Consider the following 15,123-nt stretch of genomic DNA (forward strand, 5'->3'; position numbering starts at 1 on the left):
TGCATGTTGGGTGGGGATTTTCTCATTTATAATGGGTTTTCATTATAAAATAAAATGAAGATTTTCATATGTGTAAATGGCTCGTCAGTAATCTAAATGGCATTTAAAAAAATAGTTTAAACATTTGCATATAATAAAATAAACGTATATCGGTTTTTATTAATCCCAACCATTTTCTTTTGGTAACTACTGGTCCCAACTAACGAAGTGGCTGCTGACGGTCCCAACTTTTAACGTATTTGTTCCTAACGGTTCGCGACTAACAGAATCCTAATATCGTTAGTTTCAGGTCGCTGGAAAAACGTTTTTAGCTAGAAAACCCAATTTTTTTTCCTGAAAACTTAACATTTTCGTCCCAACCATCTTTAACTATGTATCGGACATTTAGGAACAGTTTTCTAGTAAAAGCCCTAATTATTAAGGTCGCCGAAAACCTTCGAAACTTCGTCGGAATCGGTTTATGGTGCTCAAGTGGTGGTAGTTGGTTGGCGGTGAATCAATTGGTGGTGGTTGTGGTGTTTTCTGGCAACAATTTTGACTTTTCCGATAAAACATTTTTCTAACGACCTGAAACCAATTGTGTTAGGATTCTGTTAGTCATGAACCGTTATGAACAAATACATTAAAAACCAGGATTATTAGTAGCCAGTTAATTAGTTAGGACCGACGAATACCAATATATCTAAAATAAAATTGAACTACAATTTTTCCATGTTCTTGGATGATGATATGAAAATATATGTTAAAATGAGACATCTCTCCCCATCTTTCTCCTATTCTCGTCTTCTCAATCCCTAATCTCCATACATTCAACTCAAACCTAATTCTTCTGCAGATGCTATTAATTTCTGGATCTCGGATCTCCCATTCCTTCATTCTAATCAACAAGGTATTATTCTTCAACTCATTCACATCCAATATTAATAATAATCACATCACTCACACTCCCTATTTCCCCCTAATTTTATTTTAGGGCTTCAACTGGTTCATTACACAATCCAGATACTTTCAATTTGGGGATTAGGTTTTGTCTAACATGTTGAAGATCATTAAAGGAATCAAAAAGGGGTCCAAACCCGAAGTCATCGAACCGCCGCCCGGACCGAACGGCCCGTCTGATGTCACTGTGAACCACGCCTCCCGTTCCGCCATCCCGCAGGCTCAGCTGACCACCGTCAAGTCACAAGCCATCACTCGGATCGCCTCACCCTGTGTGATCGAGGTCACGCCTCTGCTGAAAGACGTACCGGTATCCGAGCGACACGTTTTGTTTATACGGAAGTTGGGAATTTGTGCGGTTTCGTTTGATTTTTCGGATGCGTTGAAGAAGGTTAAAGAGAAGGAGATCAAGAAGCAGAATTTGCAGGAGCTTGTGGATTTAGTGCAGTCGGGTTCGAGTAAGATGAATGAGATCATGCAGGAGGAGATGGTGAACATGATATCTATTAACATATTTAGGGCTTTGCCTCCCGCAGCTTATGAGAATACCGGAGCTATAGATGGTGATCCCGAGGAAGATGAGATGTACTTAGAACCCTCGTGGCCTCACTTGCAGCTCGTGTATGAATTACTATTAAGATACGTTGTCTCGCACGATACCGACACTAAAGTAGCCAAACGGTTTATCGATCATACATTCGTGTTAAACTTGCTCGATTTGTTTAACTCAGAGGACCCGCGCGAACGCGAGTATTTGAAAACCACATTCCATCGCGTGTACGGTAAGTTCATGGTTCACCGTCCTTTTATCAGGAAGGCAATTAATAATGTCTTTTATCGATTTATATTTGAAACCGAGAGGCATCCTGGTCTCGGTGAACTGTTGGAGATTCTTGGGAGTATAATAAACGGGTTTGCTGTTCCGATGAAGGAAGAACATAAACTGTTTCTTGTGCGTGCGCTTATACCGTTGCATAAAGCAAAGTATATTAATTATTATCATCAACAGTTATCTTACTGCATAATTCAATTTGTTGAAAAGGATTATAAGTTGGCGGATATCGTTATTAGAGGGTTGTTGAGATACTGGCCTGTGAGTAACTGCACAAAGGAGATTTTGTTTCTTGGTGAACTTGAAGAGATTCTTGATGTGACTCAACCTGCAGAGTTTCAACAATGTATGGTTCCTCTTGTTCGACAGGTTGGACGTTGCATTAATAGCCCTAATTTCCAGGTTCGTGTGTGTTAAAAATCTGTTAATATTGTATAAAACTTTGCGTTAGTGTTATAATTTTTCTGTTATTGGTAGCTTACTAATACTATATTTTTAGTACGTTTTGTTTTCTGTTGCTTAGATTCTAGGAGAAGCACTCTATCTTATAGGGGTATGCATGGAACCAAAAACGCCGAATATATAGATTTTCATTTTTAATTTTGAATGTGAAGTAATTTATAAGAGTTTAGTAAATAGTGTAACCAGATATTTTAGCTACATTGTATGATAATCAAGTAATTAATAAAAAGATTTAAACCCAAAATTGAAGACCTAAATTCATTATTTTGTACACAAATTTATTAGTAGGACCGAGTGAACTGCGATTTTCGTCCCTGTGGTTTGTTCAAACTTGCCATTTCAATCCAAAAGTTTAAAATTTGCTATTTTCGTCCCTAAGGTTTCATTTTCATTGCAATTTTCGTCCTTTTCATTAACATATTTTGGACTGAAATAGCATATTTTACAAACCACAGGGACAAAAATCGCAATAAAAACGAAACCTTATGGACGAAAATTGCAACGCAAATGAATCCTTAGGGACGAAAATAACAAATTTTAAACTTTTGGAATGAAATAGCAAATTTGAACAAACCATAGGGACGAAAACCACACTTTACTCTTTTGGACCCAAAATTTTGATTTAACTTTTGCCCAAATTCATTACTCCATTTTCATTCTAAATTCATTATTTATTCGACCCAAAGTTTTAGACCCAAATTCATTATTTTCGACCCAAAAATTTCTAGCTCAAATGATAAAACCAAAAAAAAAATAGATAAAACGAAACAGAAGTACCAAACCCAAACTGAAACTGAATGCTTTTTGAAAAGTCAAAAACCAAGTTTTCGTGTTTTGGTTCTGTTTGAGCCCCAAACCAACCCATTTTGTGACTTTTATGCAAGTTAAGAACTTTAGCATCTGATTAAATGGTCATGTGAATTTGTGTTTTGTAGGTTGCAGAGCGAGCATTGTTCTGGTGGAACAATGAGCATATAGTGGACTTGATTGCACTGAATCGGGATGTTATTTTACCCATCATATTTGAACCGTTGGAGAAGAACATTAGGAGTCACTGGAACCAAGCTATTAATGGACTAACGGGTAATGTCAGAAAAATGTTCATTGAGATGGACGCAGAGCTCTTTGAGGATTGCAATAATCAGTTTAAAGAAAAAGAAGCCATGGTCAACCAAATGCTCGAGCATCGTGAGTTGACTTGGAAGAAACTTGAAGCAATTGCATCTGGAGAAGATGATATGGTTATGGTTATCTAATAAAAAAGCATTTAACAGTAAAAAGACTTCCTTTTTTATCCTTTCTCCCATCACATTTTTTTGAAATATTTTTGTGTCTTTGTGGCCATCAACTTGCCCGAGGCTTTAACGTAACACACTGGATTGCTTCATACAGACTTCTTGCTTCACGACATTCGAAAGGGCATACTAGCAAAGGTACAGTTGATGCTCTACAGTCTGACAGAGCACAAAATGTGCTCTTTTTTTCATTAATTTGCCTCATAGTAATTATTATTTTGTTGTTTTAATTTGTTGATATTTTTGTTATTGGGTTAATAATAACTTAAAGCGATCACTTCATCTCTTTTTGTTAATGCAAATCTCTATTCTGACAAGGAGTTTGATCCTTTGACTGAATAAATACCGGGTTTGTTTAGTGTGCTTGCCTTGTGGAGGTTATTCGACTATTTATTTTCCTGCAAACATTTAAGAAAGAAATCCGGACTCCCAGTAAGCATAATACAGATGGGACTTTCTTAAAATCCACCTTTTAATAGCGACCCACCTGGGAGACTAGGCCTTCGGCGGTCACTCTCTTTGATCTCCCTATGGGCTGAACCTTGCCTTCTGGTCAAGAGAATTTGATATAGTTCTAGAAACGGGTTGTTAGCTGCTAACAAAGCGTATATGATCAATAATTAGTAGTTATATAAGCACCATCTGCGACAACAGACGTCAACTATAAATCCATTTTATGTATTGTATGAACCGGATGTATATTCTACTATTGAGTTTAATCTGCGTTGCTTTCATTGGGTATGCATTGTTAAAACTGTACGTCGTAATGCCTTGAAAAATGAACCAACTCGTAGAATTCTAGTCATGATATGAACCGTGACGAAGCTTGGATCTTGTTGTGGGAAAAAAAGTGAGACTACATGTGTTCTTAATTAAGACTTGGTAAATTAAAAGGATATTTTGGGGAAGACAATAGAATTCTTTGATTTATTTGTAAAGGCTGCATGAATTTATATACATGGATCAATTTTTTTATGAAGGAAGTTAATTTTTTATAAACAAGCGAAAGAGTTCCTGAAATATATTTGTTGTGTTCCTCAACTTTTGAGACAGAGAGTACGACGCCGCGACGTGTTACGGCTTATCTAAAAAAAGTCGTGACCCACAACAATTATAACAATCATAAATGTACAAACGATAATATAAACCCATCCATGATCCACCTAACCAGCCTAACATACAATTTAAGTGAAATGTGGTTTTTGTTTATATGGTTTATTTAAATTTGTCATTTCATTTAAATTTTCTATTTTCGTCCCTAAAGTTTCATTTTCATTGCGATTTTCGTCCTTTTCATTAACATATTTTGGACTGAAATAACATATTTTAGCAAACCACAAGGAAGAAAATCGCAATAAAAACGAAACCTTATGGACGAAAATTGCAACGTAAATGAATCCTTAGGAACGAAAATAACAATTTTTAAACTTTTGGACTGAATAGCAAATTTGAACAAACCACGGGAACAAAAACCACACTTTACTCTTTTATTTTGAAATGGCAACGTATGAATTTTTAAACCTTAATTAGTTAATTAAAATAAACTTAAATCGAGTTCCTCTATAATTGAAAAACTGATCAATATTTTAACGACTTAGACAAATTCAATTTTCGGCTACAAGCCTATAATTGTGGAGATCTGTAGGCTCATAGTAAAAGTCCATAGTTACTATGCATGCCTAGTAGTAATATTAGGATGGATGATCTCGTTGTTTGAAAAAAATATGAATGGAAGACCTCATAATCACATATAAAGTTTTCATAGAAGCAACAAAACTAAAAACTCGTGAACTGCTTGTGATCAAAACGAACAATAATTGGCAGTATAAAATGCAGGATGTTACATACTTACATGCATATATGTTATTTTTAACTAAGGAACTCAATCTAGGGTTGTTCACGAGCCGAGCCGAGCCGAACCGAGCGAAGGCTTGCTTGTTGCTTGACTCGTTTACAACTGATCCGAACCGAACGACTAAAATTCGAACCAAGCGAAAAACGAAACGAGCCAAAATCAAATCGAGAATTTTTCGATCGAACATCGAGCGATTTCGAGCGTTTTTTTTCCTTTTCACTTTAAAATTTTCAATAAGAAAACAAGTTTCAATTCTGTAAATTATATATTTTGTAAACAAATTGTTAGTTATTAGACAAACGTATATAAATTGTAAATTTTTAGGAGAAAGAAGTTTAAAGTGAGATATAATGAACATGTAAACAAACCTTTAGTATTCTGAATACCTGAATCAACCCAATAAAACTATAAAATTGACGAAATAGAAAAAATTTAAAATGGCTTAAAAATTGTATACTTATATTTTATATGTGTTGTCTATATATTTATATGTTTGTTCATATATAATTATATATAAAATAAATAAAAAATATTCGAACCGAACAGACCTTTGCTCGTTGCTTGGCTCGTTTATAAACCGAACCGAGCAGAGCGGCCTGTTTACAATGGAGCAAAAATACGAACGAGCATTTTTCAAGCGAACGACAAACGGTTTACACGGCCCTAACTCAATCTAACACCTGTTGTTGAGTGTGTTGAATGCTTTATAAACGAATGGCCTTGATGCACATCGGACCTACTACAACCTTATTGAGCCTCTAGTCATTAAACAAATGATAAATATAGACAATCGTACCTCCTATCATTTATCATCTACCACGTGCCTCCATACCTTGTACAGTTGTACAATCAAACAAAACCGTCACTATATTGAAGCTATTTATCATGCAACTTAAAATCGTCGCTAAAGGTCATATTACATTATTACATACCAAGAAAACCTTGGTCCAAAATATGCGATTTACAAACTTCACTCTGATACATATTCTAACCGACATGTTTCCACACAATCCGTTTCGCCACGAATCCATTTTTGTGACTTCTCCATTTTCTTTTTAATGTTTTTTCACAAAATTTATCAAGACATATTGGATTTTAATAATCTTCTAATTTTTTCTAACTGATAATATTTCTGCTAGAGGTCATATCTTTTAATTTTTTTTTCTTTTATTGGACATCCGTTAAAAAAATTTAGCGGCGTTAAGTTTTATCCTAACTTCAAAATGATGTTTTAGGATTTTCGATCGAAATGAGAATGCAAGTTGGCTGATGTAAAACTTATCTCGGAACAGTGCTCAAAACAGCTTTAAATTTGTTATTGAAAATTCAAACACATGAATTAAAACATTATTTCACTGTTTGATGTTACTGAATAGTGCGTCTACTCTACATAGATTAGACATTCCTCCCTAGTTTAGTGGAAGGGCATACTATTTAAGTAAGTTTTACATGAATTTGAAATTCTGGATAATACTTAACGTCGTCAAGTTTTTTTAAACTGGGATCTAATGAAAAAACCTTTTTAGAAAGTATGACTCTCAACAGGAATATTCTTAGTTTAGGCTATTTTCTGTCAATGACAAAAAAAGATGAGATTAATAAAATCCAATTTGCCATTTTTAAAGGAAATATTAGCAATTGATTCTTAAATCACGACGAAATTCTTTTAACACTGAAAAAACATGAATATAGCATTTAAATAAAGATTTGTCTTATTTAACCAGTTTAATAAATGAATTAAAGGGTTGTGTTCAAATTAACATGCTAGCTTGATTAACAACGTTGACCAGTCAACCCGGCATACCAATTATGATCCGTTTTACCCATTTATTATGACGCACCAACAAATTGAACAAGTAAACAACTACACCGGGTCACATTTCATGCCAGCAACATTATAGCGACGGCAAATGCCTAGCGCTTTCGGCATTAAATCATTTTGTGACCATTAAACTTAGGTAGCTAAAAATAGCGACGACCAATACCGTATACATTTAATACATTCGTTTTTATTTCTTCGACACAAATATAGCACCTCAGATAATTATTCCACATCATTTTCCCGAATGGCTAATCGCGCTCACTTTAGCCGACAACTGACTAAACGTGCTTACTTTTGCCGACGTGCTAAACACACCATAAGAACTCGTAAACACCACAGGAAAAACCGCATCAGTCCGAGCAAGATACCCATTACCATCAGCATCCGTAACAACTCCTATATTGTAACACGTGTAACCCGAACTACTTGACCCGCACTTAAACGGACAGTTCTGAATCTGGTAACTTTGCAACCCGGGCATCAAATTATCTTCCACTATTTGAAAACAACTCTCGGGCTTATTAAACTCACCACCGGTTGTCACGGTTTCAACATTAGCAACATCCTTATTTTTATCATCATCATCGTCATCATCTTTCTTTTTCTTATTCTTATCTTTTTTACTTGTTAGAAGAGCGTCTTCATCGTGTTTCTTCAGCGTGGATGACGTCACCTGTTGGAGAATTTCGTCATTAGTAACCTGGATTATTTGAGAGTCGTGTAACACTTTCAGATTGAAATTATTTGATGGTTATTTAAATACTTAACCAGGTAAAACTCATACGAGATCAAGATTGCAGTATGATTTTATTTTTAATTCATGAACCAATGATAAACGGCCACCGTTTCGAATTTTGAGAGCATGTTTAGGATTGAGTTTGAAAAATGCTTATTGGGTTATTGGTGTTTTCCAAAAGCCAATAAATTAAAATGTATTTGACAATCATAAAAATATTTTTTATTTTAGCCTTTTGGAAGTGTTATGAAACATTTTCCAAAAGCCTCAAATCTTTTCAAAATAGCTTTTTGAAGAAGAGGATAAACATTTTTCAAATTGAATACCAAACATGCTATTAATATTCATTAAAATTCGCCAATATTTTGACTTATGATATTAATGTGATAATTCCGAAGATTCATTATCTAATGAATTTTTAAAATAACAAAAATAGTAAAATAAAAACTTTTCAAGCTGATCTAGCAGATTGACCCAGGGGCAGGGCAGGGCAGGGGCAGGATAAGGGCGTTGTTGCCCCTTGACCCTACCAAGGGCTGCCCTTGGATCAAACCCGAAAAGTTAGATTATAATAAACTAAAACAAACGTGTACCCTATAACTCGTAACTTGACCCTATAACTCGTAACTTGCTTAATATATATTAGAGTTAATTGCCCGTTTGCCCCCTGTGGTTTGTCAAACTAGCACGTTTGCCCCCAGTGGTTTCGAAATAGCACCATTGCCCCCTGAGGTTGTTTTTTTAGTACCCGGGTGCCCCCAAACATGAACGTCCGTTAGTTTTCACCGTTTGGTGTCAGAAAGTTAGGGTATTTTCGTCTTTTCACCGTTTAGTTTGTCACCGTTTGGTAGCTACTCATAATTGCAGAAAATGGAGTGTTGGAGGAACCAGATAAGGGTGTTGGCTGGTGGTTTGAATTGATGATGCAGCAGGTTACCATTTGGGGGTTTGAATTGATGACAACAGCAGGTAAATGAACACAAAGAATGGTGATTACCAGATTAGAGCACTTAATGGGTGGCGAGAGTCGTTCTTAATATTAATCTGGTGGAGGAGAACGCAGCTAGTCAAAGGGAGAGTCTGGTTCAAGTAGGTGTTTAATGTTGTCACAGGCTTACATAGTTTTCGTCCGCCGCCGCCATAGACGGCTGGAAGGCCGCCGGCAATAGCTCGGCGACGACTACGTTTCCGTCTCTCTACACAGCGGTGGTGAGACCAAGCGACGCGGCGGTGGTGGAGACTAACACAAACGCCGCCTAGGGTTCCCAAAAAGAACCCCGACAACGTTAAACCCATCCACCGGACCGGCCGCTGGTTAATTCCGATGATAGAGAAGCCGGGTTCATCATCAATTCAAACCACCAAATGGTAACCTGCTGCATCATCAATTCAAACCACCAGCCAACACCCTTATCTGGTTCCTCCAACACTCCATTTTCTGCAATTATGAGTAGCTACCAAACGGTGACAAACTAAACGGTGAAAAGACGAAAATACCCTAACTTTCTGACACCAAACGGTGAAAACTAACGGACGTTCATGTTTGGGGGCACCCGGGTACTAAAAAAACAACCTCAGGGGGCAATGGTGCTATTTCGAAACCACTGGGGGCAAACGTGCTAGTTTGACAAACCACAGGGGGCAAACGGGCAATTAACTCTAATATGATTATATATTGTCTGCAGGTCAATAAAGTTACATTAAAATATGTAACATCACCTTCCATATGTTGGATCCGCTGCATGGATTAATGACGCTAGCCTCAATAGATATTGGATATGCTCCACGGATGATTTGTTCATCGAGAACGATGGGAGTGAAGGTGAACGGGACGCCATTGTTTACTTCGAATGGCTCTTGTGTGACGTCGAGTGGGCATGAGTCTTTGGTGGCCCGGGTGACGGTTAGGCCACCTCCGGTGCCGCGGAGGAGGGGGAGGATGTAGTACGGGATGCCGGTTAGAAGCTTGTTGCCGGAGGAGTCGTAGATTACGGCGGATGCGGCGGAGAGAAGTGAGAGTGTGACAATTAAGATGAAGGAAAAAGTTGTGTTCATGATGATGATGATGATGATAATATATTTAGAAAAGAGGAAAATGAATAATATTGTATATTTGGATGCAATATTTTGTGGATGAAATGGTAGTTATATATAGGAAACTAAATTTATTATAATGAGTGTTTGGAAGTTAATATAAAGGGTAATTTTACAAAATATAACCAAGTTTTAAAATAGTTTAGTTAAGGTTATTCAAAGTTTAAAATGTGTTTAACTCAAGTCATTAAATTTTTATATTTTATTTAATTTAAAAGTTTTAGCATGGTTTTCTAGCATGTTTTGTTTTGGTTTCAATGAGAAAATCTTTTTATTTATTTTTTAATGTTGATGTGAAGTAGTGACGTGAATTTTATTTTTTATTTTTGAATTCTAATATAATTAACATTTTTTATTTTAATATAACCACATATATTGCAGATCCCGACCTCCACATGTTCTCTTCTATGCTTTCTAGACGCACAAAAAATCCGATGAGGCACGATTTGAAGAAAAACTATTTGAATGACCTAATTAACAATTTCTAAACTTTATTATTATTTTATATAAGGTATTCCCTTATTAGGAATTTTAAAAGAAAAATATGTAGAATTAATAGGTGTGAGAAGAGATGTAAAATGAAGGTTCTAGGGACATTGACGTTATCCTGATCCACATAAATTTATTTCGGTCCCATACCGTGGCCATACGTGCATGGATAGGAAATACAAATAATACCAAGAAATTGAAAATGAAGCAACAAAAAATAATGTCAAAACTGTCGCAGGGGACGTAGTACGTAGGCTATATCATATCAAAGGAACAATTGAGAATAAAATAATAATATCAATCTACGTACGTAAAAAGGTTAAACCCTTTGTTCAAACAATATAGTGACTTTAAATTGTAAACGTAACTCAATGTGGATTATGTGGATTAATGGGGTGTTGGTAGTTGGTGCATATTTAGTGTCTTGTTGAAGAGAACCACGTGGAAATAGATTGGCCACTTAAAGTTGAGATAAGTGGTCCAAAAGTGAGAGATGACCAAACTAAATTCTTATGAATATATAATATGATAGCTAGTTTAAAAACAAGAGAAAATGTATCGTATATCATTGTATAATCCTAATTGTTAGCCTATTGTCTCAATAATTTTTATTCTACAAGATAATGATATATACTAAATAGATTCGCATGAGTTAATTACTATAAAAACACCGTCCCACCCGTATTCTTCTTTTACTAGTGTGCTGTAAGTGGTGTGAATGTAATCGTTGACCAGCGGCTACTAATGACCAAGGGCGGACCTTCCTAAGGGCGAGTAAGGGTTGTAGCCCCTCTTATTTTTGGGCTTAGAAATAGTATAATCTTAACTTTTTTCTTAATTTTTTTCTCAACTAAGCTCTCGCATGGTGCCTTCACAAGATGGGGAAGAAGATGATGGAGGTGTGTAACTGAAGAAACACTAACCTGACCCCGGGCAGGTTACTGGTAACCTGGGGGTTGGAGAGATGTTTCCCACGAGGGGTTAGACCCTTGGAAGATGGTTCTTCTGATAACCTGCAAAACAGACACCGTGAGCTCGTCACTGAGAAGGGGGGGGTTCCTCCTTGTGACCACCCTCCGGCGTGAGAATCAGACTAGATTGCTCTTTAAATATAAAAGTATATTAAGAGATTGCTAGAGCAGATATCAGGTATATTATGATGATAATATGATAAGATATGATAAGATGAGATGATCATACCATTTGTGGTATTTATAGCCGAAGGTAGGTTTCCAAGGGGTTTAGCCGGCCCAACACGCTACCAACTGTAACCTATGCACGTGCCCTGCCTGTGAGTGGTGGATAGGTAGCGGCTGACACAGAGCAGGCGTGTCGTGCACTCTTCCTCTTCTGCCAACTACAGGCTAGGCACGTGGTATGGCAGGAGTTGGTGGGTAGGCGGCGGCTATTGGTCACAGTGCTGTGGCGTGCTGTCTGCCATGCTGCTGTCAGTGAGCTGTCGCATCTCTGATCAGATCTTTTGCCCATACCTCGTCAGGTACAGTAAAAGATCCTTCAGTATACGGACTGGCTTATTTGGGCGGGAGTATTCCCCCTCCCGCCTCTGTGCGGGATTGCTCCCGGCTTGGCTCATTCCTTCAGGTGACACTGAACGATTGAGAGCTAAGTGCCTTGTGCGTGTAGCCATGCTGCGCGGGTGGCCTTCCCTAATGGCTTGTATCCGAGGCTGCGGGGACAGGCGGAGTCCTTCACCATTGGGAGGCATTTCCTGCGGGACCAGCTTGCGTACTGCGCGTAAGGACGTCACGTCTCTGAGCATGGTTGGTCCTGCGGATCCAGTTGGTCTCTGCGCAGACGTCCCTGTTTAAGGTGAGTCTTGCGGGTCTAACTGGGCTCTGCTGGGACCTACCTCTTCAAGTCCCCCCAGTCCAATGTTCTTCTCATGAGTGTTTAATGAAGTGAGGTGAACTTTTGGACTTGAGCAAAGGGTTTTGAAAAGGGTTTTGTAAGGTTTTCCATGGGGATTCTTTCCGCGGAAGTCCTTGTCACTTGCAGAAATGCCCGAGTTTCCTGCTTGGTCTTTGGGTATGATGCGGGTAGGTCTGTAACCTCCTCGCAAGTCAGGAGCATTGAGTCCCAGTTGTATGTATTTTCCATGAGGTTTTGGTAGTTTTGAACATAGTGATCAATTATGTTAAGACCACCAATTCCATCCTGGAGCTTCAAACAACGTAGTTCTCGATGTTCCCGCTATGCGGGGATGCTATTTCCGCTTCCGCAAGCATTGCCCAGAAGATCCTTCTTGGTTTCAATTCCCAGCGGAGCGCTAGGTATGTGAAGGGTTTTGCCTTAACACTGTACCTGCGCTCGTCTTACGGTTACTTTACTCTCAAGGTATTCCTGGCGTCAATTCCCTGCGGGTGCTAGGTATGTGAAGGGTTTTGCCTTAACACTGTACCCGCATCCGTCTTACGGTTACTTGTTCACCAAGGTTCTTGGCTTCAATTCCCTGCAGGTGCTAGGTATGTGAAGGGTTTTGCCTTAACACTGTACCCGCATCCGGCTTACGGTTACTTGTTTGCCAAGGTTTATTTGGCTTCAATTCCCTGCGGGTGCAGGTATGTGAAGGGTTTTGCCTTTACACTGTACCCGCAGCCGGCTTACGGTTACTTGTTTGCCAAGGTTTATTTGGCTTCAATTCCCTGCGGGTGCTAGGTATGTGAAGGGTTTTGCCTTTACACTGTACCCGCATCCGTCTTACGGTTACTTGCTTGCCAAGGGGTAAGGGGTATTTTCCCGCTTACTTTTTTAATACTTTCGAATTTTGAATTTTGAAATTCGAAGAGTTGGTGAAAAGATAAACCTCTGAAACGTCGTGCGACGGTTTCTTCTGACTGTGTCAGGACGTGCAGGAAGTTATGGTGACGTGACAGAACATGGTCATTCCAGTCGCTTTTTCAGGCGCGTGGGAGCGATTTTTCGGGCGCGTGGCCGCGAAATTACTGGCACACGTCCTTTCAACAGCTGTTGCCAGCTTGCTTTTTGCCACGTGTCATAGTTTCATTGCACATTTGATTTCTCTCTCCTCCGCATTAAATTCACCGCATTAATTGCGATTACTATATAAAGGGGGAGAGGGTTATTTGCAATTCACACTTTCCACTTTCATCTCTTCTTCTCAAGTAATTTCCGGCAAATTTTTCTGTTCAGTAAAGCATTACCCTGAAATCTCTTTTCGTCTTTCTTCCACCATGTCTTCTCATGATGCTGATGACCAGAAGACTGCTGGCGAATGCCAGTGCTCTCTTCCTGTCGATCTGTACCAGTATATCATCAGGAAGTTCATGCTCGAGTCTCTCGAGCCTGAGTTTCCTGAACCCCACCATACTGTGTACGATGCCCCTAGTGGCAAGATCGGGGTTTATGCTGCATTCTTTGTCTACGGGAACCTTAGGTTTCCGTTGACAAAGTTTGTGTACCGTGTCCTAGAGAGGCACGGTGTGCACCTGACAGAGGTGCACCCCATGGCCATTGCCAAGGTCCGGCACTTTGAGTGGGTGTGCCGGATACTGGGCCTTGAGCCCCTCGTTGATCGCCTGATGACCTTCTATACATGGAGGTGCATCCAAGGGTGGTACACTCTTACAACCCGTATCAAGGGTTTAAAGATCTGTACCACCGAGCGGAGTCTTCGCTCATGGAGAAGAGAGTTCTTCTTCATATCCGCTCGCGCCATCCCCATCGCCATGAAGTTCAAGAATGGCCAGGCGCTTCCGAACCTTCCCGCCCTCAACTACGAGGAGGCGGAATGGTTCTCGAAGATTTCCCGGGTCCAGTCCCCGGTTTTCCGTTTTCCGGAGTCGGCGATGGTGATGTTGGGGATGAGCCGGGTGTGAAAGGCGGCGAATGCGGATAAGGTTCCGATCGTCCTTGAATATGGTTCGAACTCTGTCCCTTATGGTACGTCTTGTTTCATTTTGCTGACTTCGATTTTTACTAACTTTCTTGTTGATTTCAGAGGGGAACGATCTTCAGTCGCTCCTGAACCCGCGGGAGGAAGATGGTCCCGCGCGGATGGGTACTCGTGCTCTGGACGAGAACGAGTTGCCCATCTTAGAGCAGACCGCGGGTCGGTTCGTGGAGGTTTACCCGCCAGGCCAAGAGATCCTGAGCCACCGACGGCCAGGTAAGCCTATCTTCTACCCTGAACCTCTCAATGCTGTGCCTGCTGCTGGAGTTCATGACATTTCTTCTTCTGAGGAATCCGCAGAAGGTCCTCCACTGGTGCGGAAGAAAAAGGCTGCCGTCGGGAAGGGCAAGGAGAAGGTGGCCTCTACGGCCGACCCGGTAGTCCTATCTGACTCGGAGTCAGATAATGCAGAGGTGGCGGGGAAGCCCGGTGGTGAGGAGACCACCGCTCCGGAGGCTGCAGGTGTTACCTCCGGGGAGGCAGCGACGACGACGGTTACCGGTGTCAAGAGGCCGGCTCCATCGGGTTCGCCCCCGCTCGTCCGTGCGTTCAAGCTCAAGAAACCCCGTGAGTACCCCCATAATTCTTGTCTAGATTTGTTGTTTCAAATAAATTTTTCTAACACTTTTGCTTGTGCAGGTGTGGATGTTGACGCATTCCAGGGTGGA

At 39.6% G+C, this 15,123-nt stretch overlaps 1 protein-coding gene and 1 pseudogene across 2 annotated transcripts; one reads left to right on the forward strand and one right to left on the reverse strand.

Annotated features, from left to right (window-relative positions):
• The first annotated feature begins 1,036 nt into the window (after window positions 1–1,036).
• LOC143579225 (serine/threonine protein phosphatase 2A 57 kDa regulatory subunit B' beta isoform pseudogene) lies at window positions 1,037–3,489 on the forward strand (annotated as a pseudogene). Its single transcript, XR_013143421.1, has 2 exons — window positions 1,037–2,173; window positions 3,169–3,489. The product of XR_013143421.1 is annotated as a serine/threonine protein phosphatase 2A 57 kDa regulatory subunit B' beta isoform pseudogene (transcript).
• Window positions 3,490–7,378: 3,889 nt separating this feature from the next.
• On the reverse strand, window positions 7,379–9,996 carry LOC143579215 (miraculin-like). The gene is made up of 2 exons (XM_077062593.1): window positions 9,661–9,996; window positions 7,379–7,878 (listed from the first exon to the last, which is right to left on the reverse strand). The coding sequence occupies exons 1-2, from the start codon at window positions 9,994–9,996 to the stop codon at window positions 7,438–7,440; spliced, it is 777 nt and encodes a 258-aa protein (XP_076918708.1). The 3' UTR covers window positions 7,379–7,437.
• Window positions 9,997–15,123: the final 5,127 nt, after the last annotated feature.

The sequence above is a fragment of the Bidens hawaiensis genome, unplaced genomic scaffold, assembly GCF_021521415.1.
Source record: "Bidens hawaiensis isolate Kalapana, Puna unplaced genomic scaffold, B.hawaiensis_p1.1 tig00029633_1, whole genome shotgun sequence".
In the NCBI taxonomy this organism is placed as follows: Eukaryota; Viridiplantae; Streptophyta; class Magnoliopsida; order Asterales; family Asteraceae; genus Bidens; species Bidens hawaiensis.